Below are 20,265 nucleotides of genomic sequence, written 5' to 3' on the forward strand. Positions count from 1 at the left end.
CCCGACGGAATTCCGTTATAGTTATTTCGTCAAGTCGATTCGATCGTCGAATTTCGACGCGTCTAGAAAATCTTGAAAAAAAATCTTTATCGATTCTTTCGTATTCGATATCGTTTTTCTCGCGATTCTTGGATCTTCGATCTAGGGTCGTTCGATCGTTTGACTTTATTTAATATAATGCCACTATTATTTCAGCGAGTAAAATGTATGAATTTACATCGATCGTATCGAGAAATTAGCTGGCTGTAACTCGAAAAAATTCTAACGGAAAACGTGTTGACAGAGCGAAGTGAGCGCGCGCGCGAGAGAGAGAGAGAGAAAGAGAAAGAAAGAAAAAAGTGCCTCGTAACGAAATAACGGAATTTCGTGGCTAATGGACCGTCAGGATAACAAAGTTTTGACTTGATCGTATTACTCGCTGGGCAACTCGTTACGTCGCATTTTCCGTACCAATGTCGTGCACATTACAATACAACGTTTTATTCAGAATTCGTTTAATCGTTCGCGACATCCTTTTTCTCTTCTCCGTCTCTTTCGTTCCCGATCTTGTTCTCCTTCCAGCGATACATCGAATTTTACTCCTTCTTTTCACTCGACTCGAACGTTATCACCGCCCTGTCCAGTAATGTACGTTCTCTGTTCCGAGAAGTAGTTAGCGACGGAACAATGTAGTTCCACGCTCTTTTTATTTCTCTCTCTCTCTCTCTCTCTCTCTCTCTCTCTCTCTCTCTCTCTCTCTCTCTCTCTCTCTCTCTCTTTCGTCGCCCTTTCGGCGTTAAAGTCAATTTCGTTAGAACGCGCGAGCTTTGTCGCGTGCGAGAGGTAACCTTTTTTGCTAGTTCATTTAATTTCATTGTTGCGTTCGACGAGGAAACGCGATGGTATGTCCGTCTTTTACGCGTGTCGATCGATAAATTATTAAGTGGAAAAGAGTTTAAGAAACTGTGCTAATAGCCAAATATAATATCTGTCGAAGTCGATTCCGTTAGCGAACGTTGTCCGTCATTAACGACTCGCATGCAAACGAGAAAAGAGATATGAGAGGGGAAACGTGATAGCCGAGTGGCCGGAGGGGTCAAGAAAGGGAGAGAGCAAAGTATCAATTTGCTCGACGGTGGATGCAATTAGGCTCGGAGACGAAGGAGAAAGAAAAGAGAAACAAGAATGGAATCGTGCGTTCGTAATCTCGAAAAATAAGCAAAAACAAGTGCGATTTCCTTGTCTCATCGACCGACAAAGTTGTATAAATGAGTGCGTCAAGGAAAAAACGAAGCGCGCGTTCGGTCGAAACAATGGCGGCGTGCTTCCTCCCGAAGAAAGAATTGCGAATTGCGAAGAAAAAAAGAGAATCCGCAACAGAGCTCGACGCTTTTCAACGCTGTAAAAGTTGCGTCTGAGTTGCGCGCTCTGTGTAACGATTCTCGGATCAAAATGAAAGGGGTGGTACAAGAGGGACGAAGAAAGCGCAAGAGGGAGGATGGAAGGGGGAGAGAAAGAGAGAGAGAGAGAGAGAGAGAGAGAGAGAGAGAGACGCGCGAGTGGGTTGCGATAAAAAGGAGCGCCTCTACGATGGAAAGATACATTCGAGTTTTCCTCAACGACCGAGCCACCGCGTCCCCACGAAGTAACGTCGTACTTTTTATTCCGTGCTCGATGCGTGTCTCCTCTACAGGTTGCGTCAGGGTTGCATCCAAAAGAGAAAAAAGACAAAGAAAAAAAAAGACGTAGCATAAAGTACTTGCCGTCGACTAAGCAAGAAACAACCATCTAATTTAGCGATCCACTTTTAATCAATTGTTTTCAACCGTTTGTCTTTTCTTATTCTCCGGCTTGAAGTTTTTCCGTCAAATATCGTACAAACGTCGACCTTCCAAATTTGCATTTTGTTTGTATTCGAAAGGAAAAAAGTTCGCGCAGACGACTTCTCTTATCTCCCTTTTGTCATTTTTCCCCTTTTTCGTCTCAACGACTCTCGAGTAAGGAGCAAAACTCGTCGAGTCGAAGAACGTGCCTGGTTATTCGAACGCGTTCGCGTATCGTCGATCGTCGAAAGGCCGAGACTTTTCGAGTTTCTCGTCGTCGGTCGCTTCTCCTAGGAATGCCAGCGATCTCAGTCGACTCGTCGAGTCTCTTTTGTCGAAGGAAAAGCGACGAAAACGTCTGTCGATCTTAAAAAACTTTTCTCTATCTCTCGAGCGTAGTTAACGTCTCGACTAACGAGTGCCAAGTTACACTCGACGTATCGCTCGCCGACTAAACTTTTGAAACAGTGAAACGAGTGAAGCTTTTCGGAATTATACGGATACTATTATTGTTTCTTTTCCTTTTTGTTTTTTATCGAAAACAGGGCCGATGAATCGCGTCGTTTCATAATAATGCAATTACATATGGATACGTGTATATAATCGTAATTACTTCAATTTTCAAGTCGATCGATCGAGGAAGGAAGGAAGGAAGGAGGGCTAGAGGAATTCGCATTATCGTTCTTTTCAAAGTCTTGCAAACATTTTTCTCGTGCAGTAGTCTCGATAGAAGGACTCTCTCTCTCTCTCTCTCTCTCTCTCTCTCTCTCTCTGTCTGTCTCTCGGCCAAGTTGAAATTAAATTCTAAACGGTAAACTTTCCAAGTTGCTTAACGAAAAGATCGGAAGTAATATCGACGTTGCGCTCGTAGTCTCGTATTCCGTTTTGTCTTTGTCATTGTGGAAATCGCGCAATCGTTTGCAATATTTTATTTTAATATTCGAGCTTAAGGCTGACTTTATCCGCAAAATGATCATTTACGAAATTCTTCGTGGTAACCTTCGAAGAAAAAAGTCGTTAAATTTGTAATCTTATTCGAATAGAAAGTGCGAATCTTTGTACGTTTTTGCAAGAAATCAATGACGTATTCGCGGAATTAATAGGAAATTTACATTCTATCGGATACTAAACGCGCCGACATATGACTCGGTTTCGCGTAATCCAAAGTAATTCGATCCATTCGATACGCAACCCCGAACTACGGTAATAGTCGAACGGAGAGAGTACAACTAATTACCTAATTGCTAATTGCCAAGGTACCGAGCAAACGAGCAAGCACCTTAAACAAATACGCCGGTATATAGGTATCTCTCTCTCTCTCTCTTTCTCTGAATACGCGGATGTACTTACGTTGGCCGTGCGCGTGCGTACGCACCCATGTTTGCGGATGTATACATTGTAGAGCAAATAATACCATTACACAGAGATATGCTGCTCGCATCTTCGGCGATGTCTATAATCTTTTTAATACCGCAAATCGAGGACGAGCTATTTTTGGCATTTGCAATTTTCATCGCAAATTCCTTGATGGATGACGAACTCGATTCGACGTTAAAACCACGGGCGAGCTTCTCCGTAATTATTTCTTTGCAGATTAATTACGTACGGTAAAAACGAAAGATCCGTTGAATTTCGTTTTCGCGACAGTCTCGAGGTACGGGAGACAAGGCGAAACTGGGTCGATTTATACGCTCTCAGCTGTACGCTTTTGATTTTATCTTTTTATTATACGCACATCCTTTGTTCGTTTTAATCGAGAACGCTTTGATCGAAGACCTTTAATGACTTTGTTTCGACAATCTCGCAGTATGATTTCGTTTCTACGAATTCGCGAGTGACGTATTAATAATTGCGACGTTCAAAGGCGTCGTCAAAGAGAAGGAGGGAGAGAGATACTAAGAGGCAACGTTTTCGTACATAGTAGGTCGTACGCGTACGCGTCCTGCATGTGTACAGACGCGAAGGAAGAGGAAGTCGGTCGCGCGAACTCTCAATTCCATGCGTACTTTAGACTCGGCCGGAGAACGGCCGCGAGCTTCGACCGCAAGCTCCTTTGATCTGCGCCATTATGCAGCGAAGCAGCTCTTCGGTACTTGCGCTGCGCGCGCGCGCGCTCGCGCAAGTACACCTTTCGCTAGTTCGCAGGAAAACCGCAGAAAGCAATTTCGGCTGATAACTTTTTCGATTAGATCTAGCCTCGAGATAGAACCTATTAGTTAAAGAGCGAGTCACCGAGATGAGATCTTCCGTATCATATAATCTCTATTCGTAATCGATAGCAACGTGGAATTTGCGAGAGGGACGGTATTGTTTTTTCAGGAACATTGAAACTTTTCAAACGGCTCTTACCGGAGAACATCGAAAGAGGCTCGAGTTTTGTTCGAGGAAAATCGTTTGGTAGTCGTTCCTTTTTCTACCGTCTTTTTCGCGAAATATCTACCGTTGCTACGGCAAGTTGTAGGTACACGTCGTATGTACGTATCTGGATAGGCGTGCCGTCGTAGCAGCTCTCGACGTCTCGAATCGAACTAGCAAACGAGTTCTTTGAAAGTTTCATGTCCCAGGTGATTCTCCGGGCGCCTAGAGACGTCATTACTTTCGCATTTCGTACTAGCGACCGACCGCGTTACCTCGACCTCCCTCCTCTTTTCCTTTAGCTACCGCGTTACCAACGAAATACGCACGCGCACGCGCATCGGTAAACGCTTGGACAGTAAACAGGGAGCTGCCGAGAGACCGACTTTGCGTTATTTATTTCCGGATATCAGGTGTTTTTCTTTGAGATAAATTAGTATCGGAGTAGAAGATATAAGGGATCGGTGCCGATAAGCGATCGACGATCGCGACAAGTTTGGAACGATAAAAGTAGGATCTCTCTTACTTTTTCTACTTTTTCTTTCGCTCTGATAACGGAAGCGTATTAAGAAATTCCTTCTCGAATTTATCCTTATCTTTTCTTCCTGTCTCTCCTTTTCTCTTTCCAAGCACAAATAAGCGACGGCTTTTTAAGAATTCTTTCGAGTCGGTTTTCGTCCCTATTTCTTTCTCATCCAATTAGCCGATACAACAATACAGTCGGACGCGCAGGCAGACCATTATATCCACCAGCGAGTCTGAAGTGGCAAGTTTGCGCGAGCTGTTGTCATTGGTAGAAACGTCATTAGGGATCTCCATAGAGGTGGAATTACGCGTCTGCTTGCCTTATAATTGGCAACCTTACGAAACGACCAAACAATAGCATTACGTTTCTCAATTTCGAGCCATCGACGAAGCTTCGATCACGCACCATTATTATTTTCCCCGAGCTCGTCGTCTAAAAACAAATATTCCATTTCCTTCCTCCCTTAGATCCGAGTTCAGAAGAGAGAATCGCCGATAGGTCCTCGCGGAAAAACGACGATAATGATCGTCGGATGGATCGGTTATTTGTTCTCTCTCTCTCTGTCTCTCTCTCCTCCTCCTCCCCCCCTCTCTGCTTCTCCGCTCGTGTTCAGACCTTATCGATCGAATTGTACACACGCGTATGTACATACGCGTGGCAACTACAGCAAATCGTTCGTGTTCGATTCTATTCCATTCGTGGGAAAAGCGGTAAGAATTGAAAGAGAAGAGTTAATTATCGTCGAGACACCAGAGACCGGTTCGACATAATTTCTCGCGATAAGAAGAGAGAGAGAGAGAGAGAGAGAGGGAGCGCGCGCGTGGCTCTCGATGGTCCGCCGAGCTATTTCGAGGGCGCATATACTCTCTCTCTCTCTCTCTCTCTCTCTCTCTCTCTCTGGTCTGGTTATTAACGTGAATTGGCAATTTAGATCGCACGATTGCCGATACGAACCAACGTCCACGAATGCGCCGAGAAATGGCTCTTCGTACGCCGTACGTATAGCGCATGCATACTGCTGGCGCGTTATACGACGCGACAAATGGGCGTCGTTACGTAGCGTTAACAAACAGGGCCCAGGCTGACCCTAACAACAGCAACTCTGGCGCGCTACTCCTTGCCCCACGGCTTCGGCAAATTTATTCCGGTTGTTTTTCCGCTCGATGAAACACGATTCGACGATAACGTCGTTCTCGAGAGTCTCCCTCTTCGAAGAATTTGAAAAAGTGTCGTCTCACGTGATTCGCTTTACGGGAACTGTTAAGTTTATTCGTCGATCGAAAAATGAACGACGAATCGAAGCGAAACGTGTGTCATTTAAATGAGTCGACGCGACAAAACTACCGATTGTTCTCGCTAAAAACAATGGCCTTATCGGAGGCGTATTTTCTCGAACGTAGCTAGAACACGCGCGTCCTCGAATTTCGGATAATTCGACGCGTACGTTCGCCGCGTACGCTCTACGTGTACTCTCTACGTGTGTACGTTCGACGATGTTTAACGCTCGTGCCATCGTGTTTCGGTATCGCGTAGCAGAGACGCTCAACCTCAAAATCAGTTTACTCGCCAGCTGTGCCGCATCGTTACCGTTACCTCTGCGGCAACGGTAGTGCACATTCTCCGTCCATGCATCGAGCCATCTTCGAAAAGTCCGCGATAGCCCGACGTTTACCACCGTGTACGTGCTTTCGGAAGTTTATCATTATCGTGCGCTTCTATACCCGATAGAGAGCTAGGCGTCACTTTCCCGAGGACGTTAATCCGTGTACCTACACGTCCCATAAACGGATTAACGGAAGGATATCGTCGAGTGCCGGTACTCGACGACAGCACACGCGCTCCGACGCGTGTCGTCGCTACGATTCCTCGTCTTTTTCCGTCCTTGCGCGATCCCTCGTTCCTTTCTCTGGCGTTTCGCCGAACCGTTTATAAAAACTCGACTAGAGCAATCCGTCGAAAGACGGAGTCGTTTCGGCCGAAAGCCGAAACCAAAGGAACCACGAGACGACGGAGGAAAAGGGTAAAGTCCGAGGGAAAGAAGTTACGTAAGAAGCTCCGTTCGCGAGATGGACGTACAGACGAAACGGATTAAAGGGACTCGCTCGTCTAATTTCTAAACCGAATCGTTCCTGGCTAGCGTAGTAGACCGAACGAAGGGAACCTCCGCGCGACGACGGTTCTAGCCGTTCGAGAAGGAGGAGGAAAGACGAAAGAGGGTGAGCAAATGGAACGAGCTTTTATGCGACGATATCTAACGGTAGTTAGTACTACCGTTTCGATCTCTATTTTGGCTCGGTGCACGCACCGACGGCACTGGCCAGCGCTTTTACGTGCAAAATCCAAAAAAGGTCGAAACACGATGCAGCTAACGGAATGGTATCGAGGAGAGATGGATAGATAGAAAACGGCTTTCCTCGTGCGAATCCAGAAGCAAACTTGATCCTTTGTCGCGGAGTCGCCGATGGACGGTTCAACGGTAAACCGCAGACCCTTTAATAAATACGGGACAAGGATGCTTTTATTTTTGTACCCGGATCATCGGCTTGATCATCGGGTTATAACGAGGGACGAGAGAGAGGGAGGCTGGGTCGTCGCTTCGATCTCGCTTATCGATCTCTCGTCACGAGACAACGGTATCGATAGCCATCGCTCCATGTTCACCAGAACGTATCTTCGACCGCGATCTTGGAACGGTCCAGACGAAACGTGGAAATGGGACGTTGTTCGTTCGACGCGTCGCCAAACGGAGGATGGAAATCGTCGAGGCGTCTCATAATTAGCCGTAGTCGAACGTGGAGTGGCAGCGCTAACGGGTTTTCATCAATTTCATTACTCCCCTTCGTAGAATCGCGTTTGCAATTATTTCGAGCAGTGCCATGGCCTGGCAAAGAGTAGGTAGGCGTAACGCGCGAAGGAAGGATAATCGGACGGGGAACGCAAGAGGAAAGGAAAGGAGAAGAGGAAAATTGCCGTCCGACGATACGTTCGAGAAATCTAATTATAATTAATTACGCGACCACGATGTCACATCCAAAGAAATTAATCAGAAATTATGAGAAGCGGCCGGTAAACGCTATCTTAGCCGCGGTGTATTCAACGGGAAAACAAAGAAAACGGCAAAAAGGGAGAGAAAAGGAAAGGCAATCGGTCGGAAAATGAGGCGAAAAGTAGTAGCGCCGATCGCTAGATTAAAGGGATTACGGCGTTGGAGGGACGACTGTTCTTTTGAGATGAGAGAGAGCGAGCGAGAGAGAAAAGCTGGCGGCGGCGGCGGTGGTGGCAGCGGCGGCGGCCTATAGTCCGATATTGATTTAGCGCGATTTCGAACGAGCGTAATCTTCTTATCGGACGGCGCTCGATGTTTTATATCCCTCGTGCAATTTGTCCGCGAAAGCGGCTTGGATGGCAAAGATAACGAAGCTCCGATCGATGCGCATATACCGGGTGTTACGAGAACGGCACAACTAGTCGCTCACCTCCCAGGAGCAACGAGGAGGAGACGATCGACTACTCGCTTCGCTCCGCGTTAGATCGCAACTTTGTAGGTATTTGAATCTTGGCCAACCGACACACCCCGTGGGTACGCGTATAGGTTAACGAAAGGATCGCTTATAAACCGAGCGTACCACCCTCCTCGTATTTCCGACTCGTCCGAGTATCTATTTGTTTTCTCTCGTCGTTTATCTTCTTACGTGGTCGTCGTCGCGTCGCGTCGCGTCGCGTCGCGACGGGGGTATCCGCTCCTTGCGGACGCGCGCGTGCGCGGCTCTCTCCGTTCGACGATCCCGGTTCCTCCGTCCACCGCGCTCGCACACCCTCCTATCGGAAGATCTACGCACGTATTCGAATGCGGATTAGCGTGCCTCGTACGCCTATCCGGGTATCCCTCTCTTCTCGAGTACGAGCCGTTCGCGTTTAAACTTTGTACAGTCCTCGCGGGCTCGTCGTACTCGTCCTATCTCGGGAACCAAGCTGTGCTCCGCTTCTTCCTTTCCTAAAGATTTTTCAACTCGAAAGTCGAGATCGGTCGATGGGCTGAGAAGCAACGGGAGAAGAACAAATGGACGCAAGAAAACGGATCTCTCTCGAGCACTCGAAAAGATACATGGGCCAAGTTCTTTCTCCTTTCGGCCCTTAAGATCGAACTTTTTCGCCGCCGCCTCTTCGCTCTCGAAGCCGTTAAAAAAACTCGTACGAGCTGTCGGTTTTACTTTTTCCCCTTCTGCTCGAGCACTGCGAGCGAGAAGTTTAACGGTCATTGCGAGAAGTCAGAGTATCATCGGACGTATTCGCGAGTTTTCCTCTTTTCTTGTGGGAAAGAGCGCGACCGTTTTAATCAAATCGAACGACAATGGCAATGCTCGAACGCGACGACGACGACGACGTTCGTCCGTCCGTCCGTCCTCCTCCCGCGTCGCGCGAATTAGTTCGAATCTCGCAAAGGCTCGGTTTTCTCGTCGCTTCGTGACGTTTTCTCCCTAGGGACTCTGTCGAATTTGTCTCTCCTCTCCTTTCTCGATGGTTAATCCCAGCTTGTCGAAAGCAGATTCGAAAGAGCGAGAAAGAGAAGAGGGAAGGTTACGGTCGCGTCGAGCGGCATTTCGGTACAGTCTAGAGGGGGCTAGAGCTGCTTTCGCTCGACGAGTGGAAGAAGAAACGATTTCGAACGCGCGAACGAGTCTCGCGAAAGGGTCGAAGGAAGACAAAGTTTCTTCCTTCGCTTTTTCTTTCGATTTCGCTCGGTTTCTACCTCGCTTTAGCTCTTCCAAAGGAATTTACTCGCGCTTTATTATAGAGACGGCGACGAAATATCCGTTTCTTCTTTTCGTCTCGCGAGATCGGACCAAAAGGATTGAAATCTCGGAATGTTCTTTCCGCGTCGGAGGGAGCTGGCGGTTGCGTCGACCAAGATGTTCTTGGAAAAGAGACGAGAAAGGGCTGAAAAGAGGAGCACCAGGGGGAGGAGGAGGAAGGAGGATGCCTCCTTCGTTATTTATTTCTCGACTCGGTCGTATCTCTCGGTTTACGGATTTTTCTGCCAGAAATTCGGTATCGCGTAGTCTCTCTATCCGGTTCTCTCCGGAGGAAAGAAAATATCTCTCGGAGTCTTTGCTCGAGAACGCGGACCACGCTTCTCTTTCGTTCGCCGAATCGTTGAACGGCACCTCTGGAATACTTTGACGGAGAAGGGAGCGAGGAAGGAGAAATAAAATCGGAAAAGGACGAAGCTTTACGCGCGACCAAATTCCTTCCAGCGAGTAAATTACGCGATTGCGATAAGTAACGCGCTACCGTCGTCTTCTAACGTCAACGCTACCGAGAGATTTCTTTGAAAAAGTTTTATCTTTCCGCACCGATTCGTCGCGAATATTTTCACGCTCGAAGGATCCGAGCTCTCGATTTTCTCGTCCTTTCGATCGTGCTCGTACGAAAAGTTTGTAAAACATCGACGCGTAATAGGAGTCCTCTCGTACTCCTTTGTTCGTCCGAGGCTATCCTGGTCAAGGGGACATCGGAGTCGTTCGCGTGTAAAGCGAGCGTTCTTGCCCTCCCCTCCCCCCCTCGCTATCTACCTCCGTCTTTCTTATTTAAGGTATAAACGCCGCGACGAAGAGCACGATCGCGTGTCCCGCTTGGCTAATCGCTCTCTCTTCCTCTCTCTTGCGAAGCTTTCGCTCGGAGCTCCTCTGGAATAACAATTATATAACAATTAGAGGCTTGCGGTTGAAAACAGCTAATCGGTATTTACGAAAGAATTTATTCGTCGGTTGCGAGAATCCGGCTCTCCCGCGGGATTGGTCGTTCGTATCGTATTTCTTTTCGTTGTTCTTTTTTTTTTTTCATGTTAATCGCCGGAAAAAAATTATTAAGGTTCTAGCGTAGCAACGTTCGCGTCGTTTCGGCCGGTCAAATTGGAGCTTCGCCGTTCCGACGCCTCGCGCATCGTTTACTCGATAAATGCAGTTTCGTTAGAAAAGTTATTCCTACCGTGGGCGTTTTCGAAAGCTCGACCATACGCCCGATGGAAGGCAGAGAGGAAGAGAGAGAGAGAGAGAGAGAGAGACGCTCGTCAAAATTCATTCGCGACGAAAGACGTCGTTCTTTTCGAACGATTTACGTAGCATTTGTGGCAAAAGTAACTCTCTCCTCGGCTTAATTTTCCTTCGAGAACCTCCTATGGAAGTTTGGAGGCAGAATCTGACGTTCGCTCGATTTATACGCGCTTCGCACGTGCGATTCTCGAAGCTAACGGAGAAAATCGAAGGAGCGGAAATACGGTCTCGCGGATTCGAATCGGCAATCTAAGGGAAGACTCGAAAAGGAGGAAGGAGCTTTTGGAAGGATCGCGATCGACGATGCAAACTTTGCGCGAATCGAACTTTCGCACGATTCGTTTAACAAGGAATTAAAGTGGAAGTAATGACCCGACGATCGAGTTAACTCGGACTCGTGTAATTCGCCATCGAGGTCGATCGTACGAGTTTTCCTCGTGACGAGGAGAATACGAAGGTTGGTTCGTCGAGGAATGATCGTTTTAACGATTTTATCGATTTACGTTTGTATATTTTCGGATTTTCCCTAAAGTACGAGGATACGTATGCGGCGTTCTAGAAAGGCCGCACCGATATATACGCGTTTTACTCGCGCAAATATTACGAACGTTTTTAAACGAATGGGATAGCCCACGGTAAATATGTACGAAAGAATCGCAAGTTGCATTCGCGAGCGAAAACATATCGAGCCATTCCCGCTCGCGTTTTACGCTTTTAGTCCCTCTTTTTTGAAAAGTCGCTGGGAACTTGCTCCTCTCGTGCACGCTAGCGTACATAAATTCTCGTGTTAAATGCGCGTTTTCGAAGGCGATCCTACGTAAAAGGTAAAAGCGAAGAAAGAGAAATCGAGCGAAAGAGAGATCGTTGGGATCCACTTTAAATCGAACGTGCGAGCCCCGATCGATGACTATTCTGAGAGAGAGAGAGAGAGAGAGATGAAAAGGGGAGGAGATCAAACGGGAGGATCTGGAACGATAGGACAACGAAAACTCGCCGAGCGATCGCGAAAGAACGATAAGGATGCATCCGGTTATCGCTTCCGGTCGATCGAGCGGCTTATCGAGAACTCGTCGCCTCCGCCGTCGACGTTGATCGAAGCGTCGAACGGAGTGGGGATCCGATCGCAAAAGCGGAAACGAATCGATTTTTTCCTCCCTTCCTCCGTCCCCATTCCGATGAATGCCTATGCGAGTACTCGATACTTCTTAACGACGCTTAGATGAAGTCGAGGATAGAGTATAAAAAGTCCATTTTTTATTTTCCAGGTTTACCCAGCGCGCCAACACGCCTCACCGGATACCGCTGCTCGTCGTGAGTAATTTTACATTAAACCCGTATTCCGTCGAGATCGTACGTACGTTCGGAAGAAAATATGTCGGACGACGGCGCGCGAGCCGGAGACGTTGAAAGGAATCGCGTATCGATCGACCGATACCAGAAAAATAGAAAGATTAGTCTCTCTTTCGCTTCGAAATAAAACGAAGCTCGAACTCCATTAAATGGATTCCGATGCAAGGCGATGCATCGGGGAACATTGACGAGGACGAATCAACGAGTAGAAATTCGAGTTTGCCGAGTTTCTCTCGAGCAGGCTAGGAGGATGGGTAATCGAGAAGGAAAAAGAGAAAGAGTAAGGAGGATAGTACGGTAGCGAGGTAGCATCTGTAGGGAGCGTCGGATCCAGCGACTAGCAAGAAGAAATGGAAGATTCGATCCTCTTACGTTTCCTGCTAAAGGAGAGATACCACCGAAAATAATGCTCTTCCCTCGATCCTTCAAAAACTCGGTGAAAAATTTCTCCGACAGTTTCATCGATCGAACGAGGATCGAACGCGTAAAATTTCCCGTGGAAATCGAGCAGTGCCTTCTCGTAAGACGCGACGCGTTCGTCGGACGATCGTTTCGCTTCTCGCGAAATATTATACTTTCGCGGAATATTTTTCGAACCGCCAAGGAACGGCTTCGTATCGATCCTTCCTCCGCGAGGCCGCGATTTAATTGGATTAATTTAAGCAGCGCCGCGGCCCGAAAGACACTTATACGCAGCAGGAGTATTACTTACCTTACTCGTCTTACTTCGTTCGTTTCGAAGAAACGTCGAAGAGTCCGCGAGAGCGGCCGAAAAAAAAGCAGCTTCGATTTGGTAGAGAACAAGTTTCGAGACTTTTCTTGAATTTTTCTCATCTCCGATATAAACCGTCCGGTAATGCGTTGATATTTTACGACGTCATGCATAATTCATCTCACGGTTTTTACTTCAGACGTTCGAGCCGAGTGGCTCGAATACCGATATACGTGGGTATATACCTATGAATACATATGTACGTACGTCGTGTACCTATACGCGCGTCTTATTTAGTACGGACTTTACGCGTTACTCTCGACGCGTCTACCGAGTCTTCGTATATCCTCGATACCTAATATCGCACGGGAATCGTTTGTCTCGATCGCGAAAGCGTTTTTCTTCCGAACGGAAAAGTCCTGGATAAACGAGGTCAAAGGGAAATTCTTTTTTATGTCTTTCCTTACTTCTTTCCTTATCCCTTCGATCGAGTTTTTGAAGAGTGCGCGTACCCGTCGCCGGACCTATCCAGTTAGGTTACTCGTGTGCGTTCGCGGTACTTAGATAACCGTCTACGTACCGTATACGTATACGCTACTCCATGGTAAAGATTTCCTGAGAGAAAATCGTGCTATTGAATTAGAATCGAGGATATGCGGGATATCTCCGGTGCGAAAGGATGAGAAGAAAGGGCGAAAATAAAGGGTGCGGAAGAGCTCGAGTAGGAGAGAAAGAGAGAACAAACCCCTGGGAAATGCATTGAGAACTCGCTGAAAAATCTTCTCCTCTCTTTTACGCAAACGACAGAATTAATAACGTGGATGTTTCAACGATCCGCAGGGTCGAGAACCCGAACGGGAGTAACGCGAAATGGAAGATAATATCGTTTTCCCTTTCGCCCGTCGAACGATGCACGATATCTCTTTCGAATTGAAAGGAGACTCTTCGAAGTCTCGGCGAATTTCGTGAGAGGATAAAGTTTCGCGAAGAAACTGGCTTAATAGGGTGCAATTAGAAAGATAGGCGCAACGCGACGCTACGACCGACCGTTTTTAACGTTCGTCAATTAAATGGCCGTTCGCTCGAAGCTCGGACCGCGAGACGAAAAGAGAAACGGCAAATGAAACGTCGAAAAATCTGCGAAACGAGCCAGGAACAATGAGCTTTTATTCTACTTACATTTGCATGACGTTTTCGCCAAGGATTTATACGGGAGCCGCGAAAACGCGAGTGGCGTAACGAAGGAATTTAATGAAAAAGAAAAAAATGCTTGATTTTCATCTATGCTCTCTCTCTTTCCCCGCCAGCCTGACCGACCGACCGACCGTCCCCGCCTACCTGCCGAAACACTCGCTACGCGATATGACGGTTTTATTTATTCAAAGGGAAAATAATGAGAATAACTTTCGTTTCTCTCCATGCAACGTATTCGCGTAACGCGTATTCGTGCACGTTTGATCATAAATTTGCAGCGCGCTCGAGGCCAATCCAATTTCGAAGTTGTAACGTGCGATCAAGTCGAGCGCGATTTATTTGACGGTATCGATAAAAGTCCGAATAAATATTATTTCTAGCGAATACGCGTATCGTACCAACCATGCTTCTACTTAAATGCTATTTAATATTTTACGATATATACTCGATACGCCTTTCTTGAATTTCATCATTTTTTCGCCATACTTTGAAGCGAACGATGCTGGACGATCGGTCGAAACGTTCGACCGGAGACGTCGATCAACCGAGTCGATAAATCCATATCGTTGGAATTATCGACGAGGTACTGTCTTTTCGTAAGAGAAAACTTGTGGTCTGGGCAGGCGAGATGGCAGCACCGACGGACGTTTCACGAAGCGCGCCTAAATACGTTCGAAAGCGATTCGAAGCACCGTTTTCTGGCGCCATGCGTTCGTCTCGTCGTGTCACCGATGCTCGTTGCAGAAAGCTCATCGAAGAGAAGCTTCGAAGAGCACATTTGCGTAATATAAGAATCAACTTTTCCCTCAACTATGAGTGGGACCAGCTAAATTGGGAAATATGGGTACGTTTATTCGAGATTCATCTACTTGAAACGTCCCGATCGTCGTTTCGACGATTCGTAACGAATAGCGCCGAAGTTTCTACGATAAATATCGAAAATCAGCGATTGGAACGTACAAAGGGTAAATCTCTGATCTAACGACGTCGTCTACGTACGATCGACCCTCGTTTCTTCTTCATCGCGTTACGTACGTATTTCCATACGCGAACGAAGCTTTCGGGGAGCCTTTCTTTTTATCCATTTCGCACGATCGAACCGATCTCTCGTCGACTCTTTCTCATTTCGCTAATGTGAAATGGCTCGAGTAAAGTTCGCACGAACTAAGTGCCCATTTTCTTTTTCGTTTGGGTCGAGCGTTTGGGTCTCCCTCCCTCTCTCTCTCTCTCTCTCTCTCTCTCTCTCTCTCTCTCTCCCGCGTCGTTACATTTTTCTTCTTTATACTTTCTTTCTTTCGATCTTAATGTTCGTAAATTAAAAGAGGTTAGCGCCATCTCGCGTCGCCGTCGATCGTACGCCGGTATCCTATACGTTTGAAAAAATTTCGATTCTTTCGTACGAGGTATAACGATTCGCATCTTCGTCGCACGTGGAAATTAGGAATCGCTTAAGAAAGAATAACACGTCGATCGACCGTAGACGACGAGAAAGATCGATCGTATCTCTGTCTTATCGGCGGCATTCAGTATTCTGTTTTATCAACGTTTGAACGAATAACGAAACGAGTAATTGTTCCTCGATGTCGGAGATTCGATTATGGATTTAACGATGAAACGTTGGGGAGAAGGTGCGATCAACGTCGTCTCGTTATCATCAATTAAATAATCGTACAAACGTGCGTGTATCGTTGGTCGGTATCGGAAAGACATCTACGTCGATAGTGCAGTTTTCTGTTTGCGCGTCGGATAGGTTCTTCCGTCGCATATGCAGAAATCTGTCTTTATTTATCGCAGATACGATATCGTAGGATTTCGATCGAAAATAGAAAATAGAATGGTCGTAATAGCCATCGAAGTAACGTCGGCGAGTAGAAATTTTTAGCGTTCCGAGAAGATGATGTTTTTGCGATTGGAAAATTAAAGGAATGCGCTTCTAAGAATTTCTCAAAGAGATCGAAAGATCTCTCTCTCTCTCTCTCTCTCGTGTTTATAGAAGAGAAACGCGCAAAAGGCGCGCGGAAGTCGAAAGTTTAGAGCACGTTCGAGCCACGTTTAAAAGCGACGACGAAATGTTTACGCGCGTGTGAAGCCTCTCCTCGTATTATACGGAGGCTGTCCACCGTATACGTATCCTTAGAAAAATAGACAAAGTTCCGATATGGTTGGTAAAGTAAAAAAACGCGTGACGTGGCGCTCGAAGGCACCAAACGGAAGAGAAAAGATAATCGTAAGACGGCGGACTTAAACCTCCCGTCTTAAAACGCTTGTCGAATACTATTCGAAGCGTTAGTTCCATTTTCAAATCTCGTTACGATACTAGCGCCCTCTATGGTCATTGACATCTTTTTTACAATTTGGATAAGTCGTTGAGTAGGGAAATATCCATATGCGAAGAAGACACTTTCGAAAGTACTAGTCGGAGGCGAAAGATAGAGAGAGCGAGTGAGAGAGTAGCTGAAAATTACGATCGTGCTCGAGGATATATTTAGTACGCGTTTCTTCTTTCGGAGCGAAGCCGAAGCCGCAGAGAACGGACTTTCGAGAATCCAGGCGGCAGCTCTCGTCATCGAGTGCCACTCGTCCGAACTTTATTTCTATCGCGCCTCGGGACGCAACCTTTAACTTTACTCGGAATAAAATCACGCTCTCTGGCGTCCGCCGATACATGCGTGCGTGTATATATATACATATATACTCGTCGTACGTACGTATATCAGCGAGTGTACAGCACTCGCACGTAGGTATCTCGTTCTCGCAAAGTCGACCGGAGGAAAGAACTTTGTCTTTCTCTCGTTACTTGGAAAATCTCGTTTCGTACGAGATATTAGAATCGAAAGTTCCAAACTTTTGTTATTTTTCGTCCCGGGTAGAGAGCTATGGTGTCAGAGATCGGTAGTTGATTCTGTACTCGACTCGATACTCCCTCGTAGTCGTCATGGAGACGCCACTTTAGTATTTCCCCCTCGTTGAAGGCAGAGGGAAGAGAGAAGGAGAGCTTTCGAGTTGCGTTAGCAACTTTGTCGGTGCTTCGCGGTCGGAGGAATGTTACGTGTATCCTCAAAGCGTAATCGACGTTTATTCGGAGCCCAAGTATCTACAAAGATTAATTCTATTTCTTTGTATCTCGATCCGTTCGTATAAATATTTTAACGTTTGGAGGATATAAGTCTGCTCTCTCTCTCTCTCTCTCTCTCTCTCCTTCCAGCTCGATTCAGGAGCCTTCGAGATCGATCTCGCAGCAGCGATATAAAACTAGTTCTATTTTCGATGCAAGAGGAAAGCATGGAAACAACGGTTTAAATAATACATCGACGAATGCGGGTAGATCGGAGAGGCAGTCGAGACGAGAGACGGTCGATCGCAGCATCCACGCCGAAGGAGTTTATACGTCTCTTCTCCGACGGTCGATAAATTGATCCTCCCCGCGCGGCCCTTTCTCTTCCTCCTCTCATTCTCTCTCTTACTTTGACCCTCGGGGCCGAAGTAGGGGGCATAAAACATTAATAGTGTCAGAACGGTGCGAGCGAGGAGAAGACAGGATTCGAAATGGCGTCGCGCGCACGAGGCGCACGTAGCGCACGACGCGTAGGGCTCGCCGGCGAGAGCGGGCGCATGTGCGTCGCAGCTGCAAGCTCCGACGTACGAGGATCCGTCCGTATAGCCGTGCTTCTAAAAATACTCGGTGCACCCCGAGTGGTCGTTAACGATTCTCAAGCTGGAGAACGTATCGCGATCCTATCGATCATCGTTCGAGCGTCTCTTATTCTCGACGAGTTCTACCCGAATCTCAGTTTTCCACCCCCCCTCTCTCTCTCTCTCTCTCTCTCTCTCTCGAACGCGTTAAATCTTAAACCATTCTTTTAGGAAGGATCGCTTTCACGTTCGTGTAGAAAATTTGTGGAAAAACGTTCAACGACGAATCTCGCGAAGCTCGTTTCATCTAACGGCGTATACGATATCCGAAATTCGGCGAGCACCGGGTATATTCGTAACGAGCGAAAGCGCGCTGGTAGGTTCGCTCGGCCGACGGCAGGCAGCGTCGCGGTCAGGCGATAGAAGTAGGTGGCGCTAAGCGCGTCGATGGCGACGGACGAATGCGCGAGGGAGTCAGTCGTAGAGCCACCACGCACGGTGACGGTCGTCGACGAGTTCGTAGTACGGACGAGGGATATCGGGTAAGAAGCGAGCCAAACGAGTAACAGAGAGAAAGAGAGAACGCAAATTTGACTAATCGAGACGAGAAAGAAGAAAGGAGTCGTCGGTGACGCTTCTCGTCCGTTGCGAAGCGGATCGCGCTCGTTCGTCTTCGTCGTCGATTCCTCCTCGGCCGTACGCGGTTGTGGTGCGTGCGAGAAATTGCCTTGGCGCGCGCGCGCGCGCCCCAGTGCGTGCGCGAGAGTTTGGAACGAGAGAGAGAGAGAGAGAGCGAGAGCGAGAGCGAGAGCGAGAGAGAGCGAGAGGGAGGGAGGAAAGAGAGAGCGCATCGCACTTTGTCTCTCGACGACGCCGCCGTGTCGTTCCTTCGGCCGAGATACTTTAGAGTGTTGTGTTATTTTTCGCAAGCCGGACCCGAAGCAGGATTCACGGGGAAAAAAGATTCTTGCCATTTACGTGGCTACGCGCTCTCGTGGAGGCGCTGGAGGAAGAGGAGAGGATTCGCGGAGCGATTCGAGAGAAAGAAATAGATAGGAACCGATCGAGAGTAAAAGAGAGAGGGAAGTGGACGGTGGGTGAGAACGGGAGAGACGGAGGGGCGGAGGTAACCAGTGACGGATTTTTTTTCGCACAACGGTGGAGCAAAACGGCCTCAAACTGTGGGGCTCTGGGGCGTTCTTCCTTCCTCCGCAAGGGATGTACTACCCTGTAAGTGAGCGATCATTATCTTTTCTTTCCTTTCCTTCTTTCGGCTTCGAATCTCGATCCTTTTCAACGGGCTTTCGATCGTTCGTGTTTCGCTTCGCGTCGATACGCGTTGGATGCGCTCGGACGTCGCTAGACCGAGGAGAGCGAGAGCGAGAGCGAGAGCGAGCGAGAGCGAGAGCGAGCGAGAGCGAGAGCGAGCGAGAGCGAGAGCGAGAGCGAGAGCGAGCGAGCGAGCGAGCGAGCGAGAGAGAGAGAGAGAGAGAGAGCGCCGGCCTCTCGGCGCGACGTGCTCTCTCCTCGCGAGGCGTCGGTTCGGTAGATGGCGCGTCGAGCGTACGAGTCGTGTTCCACGGTCGAATCGCGCTTTGCTCTTTCTTTCGAGTTTATTAGTAGAAACGTAGGAAAAGAAAGAGAGAAGAGGAACGCGAACGGTTCCGTCGTCCCCGTCGACATCCTCGACGTTCGTCTTTGCTCCCTTTGTTTCGTTTCGTCGACTCTACGATATCTCTACGCGTCTAGCGTCGGTAGACCCGCGCGTTTCGATTCGTCGAGGAGCGAAAGACGAGTATCCTTTTTCTCGGCGATGCCAGCAAAGGCGTCGTTAGAGGTTAACGCTAAAAACGGCCGAACGACGAGAGAGAGAAAGAGAGAGAGAGAGAGAGAGAAAGGAGGAAAAGAGACGAGGGGGAGCGATAGTCTCGCTTTCGTGGTCGCGGACAGAGGGACGCCTCGGCGACTGCGTGCCTTCGAGGCTATAGGACGCATCGTGAATTCCGCGAGAGTTTATTTAAGGAATAGAGAGATCTTTCTTCGCGCGAGCACGGAAAGAGGAGGAGGAGGAGGAGGAGGAGGAGGAGGGAAAGGTCCGCTTCTCGGAACGCGCTCCTTCCAGACGGACGACGCGTGCTTCTCGCGAAAAATGCGCTGGACGTTGCAGGAATAACGAAAACGATGTTTCTTCGTTCGGGCGAGACAACGAGCTTATCGTCGAGCTTTTGGGTCGGCTCGTTCCTCGGTTGGTTGGCCTAAGATACTCGCGTCGTAAAGGGGAAGAGGAAGAACGCGGCTCTCCCGCGGAGAGAGCGGAGCGAATCGAGCAAAAGGAGAACGATCGATGAGAAAAATAGAGACGAATAGGGGGGAGGGAAAGAGCGCTCTTCCGGAGGGAAAGTAAATAACGTCGACTCGATTCGATCGCGCAAAACGCGTAAAACGTCTCTTTTCCGCTTCGCTCGCGCAACCACGGAGCAAAGTTTCGAAGGAGCGCGGCACCTTTTCGGCGCTCAGCCGTAAGAATTTCTAACTCGCTCGAGGACGCTGCGACTACCTGAATCGAGCCAAACTGGTTCGGTCGTACGAAATTCGCGTCGGTCGGTGCGGCGAGCGTGCTTTCTCTCTCCTAGAGTCGCC

General features: G+C 48.0%; 1 protein-coding gene across 14 annotated transcripts in view; it reads left to right on the plus strand.

The window, feature by feature from the left end:
* The window catches only part of LOC122628873 (RNA binding protein fox-1 homolog 2), a 75,092-nt gene that overhangs the window by 10,927 nt on the left and 43,900 nt on the right, over positions 1 to 20,265 (plus strand). For 3 of the 14 annotated variants that reach the window (XM_043811670.1, XM_043811671.1, XM_043811677.1), the window contains exon 1: positions 17,994 to 18,855. In XM_043811670.1, the coding sequence (XP_043667605.1) occupies positions 18,844 to 18,855 (12 nt within the window). In that variant the 5' untranslated portion in view covers positions 17,994 to 18,843. Of the gene's footprint in view, positions 1 to 12,001; positions 12,048 to 17,973; positions 18,856 to 20,265 lie in introns of those variants that run through there. The other 11 variants (XM_043811664.1, XM_043811669.1, XM_043811672.1 and 8 more) reach the window with 8 other exon arrangements.

This window comes from Vespula pensylvanica, chromosome 4 (assembly GCF_014466175.1).
Source record: "Vespula pensylvanica isolate Volc-1 chromosome 4, ASM1446617v1, whole genome shotgun sequence".
Lineage (NCBI taxonomy): Eukaryota > Metazoa > Arthropoda > Insecta > Hymenoptera > Vespidae > Vespula > Vespula pensylvanica.